Source organism: Populus trichocarpa, chromosome 12 (genome assembly GCF_000002775.5).
Source record: "Populus trichocarpa isolate Nisqually-1 chromosome 12, P.trichocarpa_v4.1, whole genome shotgun sequence".
Classification (NCBI taxonomy): Eukaryota; Viridiplantae; Streptophyta; class Magnoliopsida; order Malpighiales; family Salicaceae; genus Populus; species Populus trichocarpa.
The window spans coordinates 13,880,504-13,888,124 of record NC_037296.2 but is presented as its reverse complement, the minus strand read 5'-3'; the positions used below and the strand labels follow the sequence as shown (position 1 = coordinate 13,888,124).

At 33.6% G+C, this 7,621-nt stretch overlaps 1 protein-coding gene across 2 annotated transcripts; it reads left to right on the top strand.

Annotated features, from left to right (window-relative positions):
• Positions 1–259: 259 nt before the first annotated feature.
• Positions 260–6,580, top strand: LOC18103916 (lecithin-cholesterol acyltransferase-like 4). Of its 2 annotated transcripts, XM_006376965.3 has the most exons (11): positions 260–624; positions 1,309–1,400; positions 2,093–2,211; positions 2,361–2,496; positions 2,635–2,686; positions 3,469–3,569; positions 3,741–3,923; positions 4,247–4,404; positions 5,383–5,437; positions 5,758–5,811; positions 5,997–6,580. In XM_006376965.3, exons 1-11 carry the CDS (start codon positions 381–383, stop codon positions 6,420–6,422), a joined length of 1,620 nt encoding a protein of 539 aa, XP_006377027.2. In that variant the 5' UTR covers positions 260–380; the 3' UTR covers positions 6,423–6,580. The 2 variants fall into 2 exon arrangements, with proteins under 2 accessions (XP_006377027.2, XP_024448504.1); XM_024592736.2 differs by lacking the exon at positions 1,309–1,400 and having other exon boundaries at positions 391–624.
• The last annotated feature ends 1,041 nt before the right edge of the window (positions 6,581–7,621 follow it).

The following is a 7,621-nucleotide window of genomic DNA, read 5'->3' as shown; positions in this document are numbered from 1 at the left end:
ATAACATCTTACTTGAGATGATTTGGATTCTTAAACAAATTGTCTAACACTTAAACTATAATAATTTATTAAAAATTAATAATTTGCGGGGGCACATGAAAATTAACACAAACCAATTATTTGTGTTAAGAAACGTTAATCAATTATATTAATGGGAAATTAGTCAATGATAGTTGTATCAATAAAATTTCCAAAACATTATAAAATTAAAAAATATATCATAGCTCGAGGACTGACTTGTAATAAGCTTTGCCATCCACTTCCGTCTCTCCTTTGCCTTCAAGTCTCCGCTAATTGCAATTCTCCCTCAAAAAATTCCCAATTATTCTCAATTTCGTACGGAAATTAGGGTTTCTGATCAATCAATCAATCAATCAATCATGGCTATGTTACTAGAAGACATTGTTCGATCGGTGGAGCTATGGCTGAACTTGATAAAAAAACCACAGCCTTATGTGGACCCGAGTCTTGACCCGGTTCTTTTAGTCCCGGGTATTGCCGGTTCGATTTTAAAAGCAGTAGATAAGGATAATGGAGGTAAAGAAGAACGGGTTTGGGTACGGATTCTTGCTGCTGATTACACCTGTCGAACTAAGCTCTGGTCTCGCTTTGATCCTCAAACTGGTAAATTTTTAAACATTTTCTCTTCTTTTTCTTCTTCTTTTGATTCTGCGATCAATGAATTGTTTTTTTTTTTCAATTAATTTTTTGAGCTTTTTTTTTTTAATATGGAAGGAAAAGTTGGGATTTTTGAATGATTTTGTGGGATTGTAGTTGAGGTTGTGTTTGGTTACTGAGAAAATGATGGAAAGTTGGGAATTTAAGTATAACTTGGTTGCTTGGAAACTGGGGAAAGTTTAGCTTAGTTTACTTTAGTTTTAGTTTTAGTTTTAATTATAGGAAGAGAAGGTAAATAAATGGTGTAAGGTTTGAGAATTTATGGAAGTTTTTATTTATGATCTTGTGGAAATCAAGAGATTGGCTTTATGTCTTTGATTTTGCTTTTGTTTTTGTAAATGACAAAATTTGGTTTCAAACGATGTAATGCTTGTTTGGTAATAGAGTCTGTGATGGGAAGTTTAAAATTTCATTCTCGTGCTTGGTGCTTAGGACAAAGTTTGGTTTAGTTACAAAATGAGGTAAAGTTTGAGAATTTAAGTTTATGATAGTTCTGAGAATCTGGATTTTTTTTAAGAGAGAGAGATTCTGTGGAGTGCAATTGTGATGCTGAATAACAGTTTGCCACTTTGCTCCATGTTGGTTTGTGTTCTACCTATGGTGTTAAATTGATAAGTTTATGTGAAACAGGACGGTCTGTGACTTTAGATCCAAAGACAAATATTGTGGTTCCTGATGATAGATACGGGTTGCATGCTATTGATGTATTGGATCCTGACATGGTACTTTCTTTGTCTTCATATCTTCTACGCTTATTTTACATGGTATTTAGATTCGAAACAGTAATGTTTCCACTGAAATTTGTACTTTATAATAGGAAGTTCTACTTTATTTAAGAACAATTGGAGTAGAAAAAATCAGTTCTAACTTGAATCATGAAACGTTATCTCACAATTAAAGAACTTGTTAATGTTCTGGAGACAGGAGATGTTTTTTGGTGAAAATATTTTACAGAAAGAAGAGAGTCCCATTTCTGGAAATTTCACATGCATTTACTGAATGTTGACTAATTTAATTTACATAGCTTTTTATAAATAGAATTTCACTATAGTTTTGTACTTGTTAAACAACTCTTTCTATAGTATATGTTACAATGTTCTAGGTACATAATATCTCAAAATTCACCTTTAATCCATCATTTTCTCCATTTCTGATCTCTCTCACGTATAAGATGCCTTTTATGTTTTCCATTATATAGTGAAATGCAGAATACACAGCTGAAGTGGGTTGATTTGCATCTTTTTCTTAATTTTTTAGATAATAGCTATATTTTGAAAGAGAGTGATAATCAGACATTATCAAAATTGAATATATTGCAATAAATGTTGTGTTTTAGCTCTCAATTAAATTAAATTTATGTGCAAGTTAAGTGCAACTGGATGTATTTCATAACACAGTATTTTGTTCCATGCAGATAATAGGACGTGATTGTGTATATTATTTCCATGATATGATTGTTGAAATGATCAAGTGGGGTTTTCAAGAGGGAAAAACTCTTTTCGGGTTTGGGTATGATTTTCGGCAAAGCAACAGGTGTGTATTAAACCAGCCAGCTTTTTTTAATACTGCTATAATTAGCGAGTTCTTTTTCTCAAATGAATTTTGCTTTACAATGTATGGAGACATTTCTTTTCCTTTAAATGTTAATGATTTTGATCACTGATGCTTTGCTTATCTTCCAGGTTACCAGAGACTTTAGAGTGCCTTGCTAAAAAATTAGAGTCAGTATATAAAGCATCTGGAGGGAAAAAGATAAACATCATAAGTCATTCAATGGGGGGTCTGCTAGTTAAATGCTTCATGTCCCTGCACAGTGATGTAAATATCCAACATCACCTCTTGAATTAACTCTGTTTTTATTACCCTCCTCCTATTTGGGTGAATAAGTTGCTATTTGCTGCTTCTTTTATATTTCTTTTATGAAAGCTCTCAAATCTTATGCTTATTTTTTGGCAGATATTTGAGAAATATGTGAAGAATTGGATTGCCATTGCTGCACCATTCCGGGGTAAGCAATTCTATAGAATGTGTGATTCACAACACAAGGCATTTGTACCTCCCATGATTTGTATCTCCTAGTGCTATGCAAAAGTCTGCACTCAGAAGAAACTGTAATTTGTTTAGATGCTGTCAAAAAGTTTTGTTTTTGCAGGAAGAAAGTGTGATTTTACTTTATTCAGATTTCATAGCATAGGATTGATGCTGTTAGTAGTTAGAAGTAAATTTCCAAAATTGTTACATATACCCTGATATAAGAATCATTTCTCTGTTCGAATATGAACAAACAGAATAGTAGAAAAATGTGGTTTAAATACCACAATTTAACAATTATTAAATTTTCTGGTGGTATAATTTCATATACTGAAATAGAACTCCTAATTCTATTAACATAATAAAAATTTCATTACTTCCTTTCTTAAGCAATGTTACGATTGGAATCACTGATGTACCCTGAAATAGGTGTCATTTCCTTGTTCCATATGAAAGAGGAGAAATATAGAAAAAATGTGGTTCATATCAGACAATCTTGTATTGTGTTTATATATGGACCAATTGCCAAGTGTATATTTGAATACACCAAAATAGAACTTCGAATTGTGTTAGGATAGGAAATATAGGTTTTGCTACTTACATTCATTAATTAATCTCACAGTTCAAATCTCATCAATGTTATTTGTACAGTTGCATTGTGCTTTTAGTTCCATTGTTACTGTTTCAGCTATTCAGAAGGTTACTCAGATAGGATTTTGGAACAGTGTTCAAATGTTGTATGTGTTATTTGTCCAACAGGTGCACCTGGGTTTGTTACATCTACCTTTCTGAATGGAATGTCATTTGTTGAAGGGTGGGAGCAGAACTTTTTTATATCAAAATGGAGCATGCACCAGCTGGTACGAGCCCTCTACTTTGGCATTTAAATACATGTATATTAGAGCCTCTTTTTTATTTTTTCTAATTGTGTATCTTGAACTATAGGATTATCAACAGTTTTCAAAGTCAGTTGATTTAAAATGGCTTTTCATGAGTTTCATATACTGATTCTATATGGCACAATTTTTCAGCTTATTGAATGTCCTTCAATATATGAATTGATGGCTTGTCCACATTTTCACTGGCAACATGTTCCTGTTTTGGAAATCTTGAGAGAGAAGAAAGATAATGATGGAAATTCTCAGATAATTCTAGAGTCATATCCCCCTGAAGAGAGCATCCAAGTTTTCAAAGATGCTCTTTCAAGTAACACTGTGAGCTCAGAACTTTCTTTTTGTAAATTGCTGCTCCATGAAGTTTAGCATTTCATCTTTCGATTACAGTGCATTCCTATATTATCAATCACCGCTAATCATTCATTAACCTCTCAATTGTTAATCGTAATTTAATAATTGATTAGGCTGAAGAGTTGATGGTACAAATCTGATTAATCCTCTTCTTTTTCTATAACTTCTGTGCTTTAAATAATAATAATAATAATAATAATAATGTGCTTAGTTTTACCTTTCAACTATCATTGACTTGTTAAAACGTCATCATTTGGTTGGATGGTAATATCTGTATTTCCTCATTTCAGGTTGTTTATGATGGAGAGGATCTTCCATTACCTTTCAACTTTGATATTTTGAAATGGGCTGATGAAACACATAACGTTTTGTCTCGTGCTAAAGTTCCTCCTGGAGTTAAATTCTACAATATCTATGGGATCGATCTGGAAACGCCTCACAGTGTTTGGTAATGCTTCTATGAGCTCCTTAGATAAAGCTTTGCATGAGAACTGCAATGCAAGCTTTGCTGCATAAGAGTGGACACAACAAAAGCTTCAATAGAAGTTAAACTGAACAAGGAATTTCAAGTTAATAGTTTCATTTATATGTGAGAGGCTGACTTTAAATTCTTTTCTTGTCAATATGAAGTCTTATTTAAGGTTTCCATGTCTTAAAGGTGCTGATTTCTTATATTACATGTCAAAGTCTAGGGTAGTTTGAGAAAAGGAATCAATTTTTATCTGGTGCTGAAGGCTACTGGTTTAATTTGATATTTGATGTTGAAGGTCACTTAGGATAATCTATCATTGCCAGTAGTGCTGAAATAGACTGAGTATCAATGGCTTACAGGTCTCGTCTTTAGTTTAATTGTCTCTTTAGTCATTTAGGTTTTGTAGTTGAAGTATGCATCTTGTGTTTACTGGCAGTCTAGGTACAATTGTTGGAATAACAAACACCAACTGTTACTGTTGTTTAGGTATAATAGGAAACCGTCCTTTTTCTGCTTCAGATGTGAATTCTAGCAGAACTTCACAAGATTCAGCTACAATATTGTTGTCATAATTACATCTTTAGTCCCTAAATCTTGGCCAAGGCATAATGTCATTATTAGCCACACCTATCTCTCCAAAACAGGAGGTTTCTTGTGCAAATCTACCCTCACTAACAAAATGATTGAACTATCAAAAAGATAGAAACAGGAGGTTTCTTGTGCAAATCTACCCTCACTAACAAAATGATTGAACTATCAAAAAGATAGAAACACACAAAGAAAAACCTTAAACTCCAAACTATTGGTCAACCATTCTGCAACTTGACTGACTCAACCAAGTCTCTCATTAGCGAACTGTCTGAAACTCTAGCTTTGCATCATATGATTATGTGGTAACATTCTTCTTGCAATTCTATTGGTGTATTTGACCTCATAGAAGTTACTATTCTGCAGCTATGGAAGTTCAGAGGTACCTGTCACTGATCTACCAGAACTGCAATTTTGTGAGGTCATTATCTCATGCTCAACTTGCTCTTATTCTTATGATGTTGTTTTCCCTACAGGCAACCCGTGCAGTAGCCATGGAATACTTTTCTTTGTCTTCACTTATGTTTAAATTCTTGGTTAATGATAGCTTAGAGAACTGTCTGATCGTTGGGACGTTGTAGATTATCTCATAGGACATGGGTAGCCATGGAATACTCATATCCCTGCTTGAAATCAAAGCGAATGGATAGTTCGTTTAGTATTTGGTCTTTGTGCATTGGTTCAAACATTTTCCTGTGATTCTTGAATTGGTCACAAACGCTGATTTTTGTTTGTTTTCAGCCTAAATACATTTCTGTAAATGGTGACGGGACAGTTCCTGCTGAATCAGCTAAGGTTTGTGACATGCATTTCATTAACTCTTTCTGATTTAATAATTTTCCAAAGTAACTATGCTATGAATAAGCTTTTCTTCACAGCTTTAACTTATGAAAGCTATTGAAGGACATGATGCTTGCATTTTGAAATATGCTTCTCCCCAATCTTTTGTTTTTTCTTTCCTCATTTTTGTTTTCTTTCAGGCAGATGGGCTCAATGCAGAAGCAAGGGTTGGGGTGCCTGGTGAGCACCGTGGAATTCTCAGTGATCGTCATTTATTCAGGATTCTAAAGCACTGGCTGAAGGCAGATTCAGATCCTTTCTACAATCCAATAAATGATTACGTCATTCTACCCACCGCATTTGAAATTGAAAGGCACAAAGAGAATGGATTCCAATTTACATCTCTTAAAGAGGAGTGGGAAATCATTTCTGAAGAACAAGATGACCATGACAATATGGTTAATAGAAAACCTTTCGTAAGTTCAATCTGTGTTTCACAGACAGGAGATCATCGGTCTTCACCTGCAGAGGCCTGTGCCACCGTAACTGTGCATCCTCATAATGAGGGGAAGCAAGTCCAGCAACATGTGGAGCTAAATGCTCTAAGTGTTTCCGTTGATGCCTGAAAGTCGAATCTTGCTCTCTTCAGGAGGAGAGGAGTGCGGCTGTATGTAAATCTTGCATGTATATTATTATGCTTCTCAAGATAGTAACCATGGTTGTTCAGGGTGAACATGCATGCATTTGTACATAAAACCCAGTAATAAAATCATATTCTTTCTCATTTGATTATTCTCAAAACTAGTTCTCTCTTTTGTTAGAATAATTTGGGTTTAAAATCATATTCTTTCTCTTGTGATTATTCTCAAAATTAGTTCTCTTTTGTTAGAATAATTTGGGTTTCCATTACTGTAGAATTTATTCTACTGTAATTATTTTTTACTTGTTCTCGACTTGGAAACTAGACTAGCCTCATGAATTTGTATTACATCCCTTGATTTGTTAAATTTGTTACCTATGATATCAACATTACTAATACATTTGTAAAGTTCATGTGTTTCCTTCATATGCAGGCAGAGCTGTATGTCTGGCTATTTTACGTCATTAAACCAATTGTATACAATGAATAGTTATGTTTCATTTAATCGATAATTGTTATATAGTCACAGCCGTAACCTACACGAGTGGGAATGAAGACTGTAGACTTCAGAAAAGAAAAGAAAATAAAAGAAAAGAAAAGGCTAAAGAATTGATGCAATGAAACATTACTGGTCATTGTAGACAACTATTAATCTTAGCTGGTGATTTACTGATTCAAGGTGTAGCTTGAGGTGGGTCCATAGATTATTGTTGTTGTTATTATTATTATTATTATTATTATGTTTGGTCATTTTGTACATTTTATAGATTATTGTTATTATTATTATTATTATTATTATTATGTTTGGTCATTTTGTACATTTTGGTGGGCCAGGCCCAGGACCCCACATACATGGACTGAGATCCACTGCTAATAGAGATGACTAAACCCTACTAGGTGTTTTGATAGTTTGGTAATGAGTCCAATACCCAATGGAAAAATAGGAAAATTAAAACAAAAGGAAAAGAAAGAAAGTAAAGCACAAAAACAAAGGATGATCCAAGTGCACGAATCTCTGTGGACTCATGCTCAAAAGCTGAATCCTTTGATTCATGTATCTGGGGTACTTATCAATAAATCTATGTGGAACACAAATTTCTTTAGTTAAATTATGAGATTAATTAATTAATGAAGCGGTGTTAAAAAGATCTCTCTATTTTAGTGTCAAGATTCAACTCTTTGAAA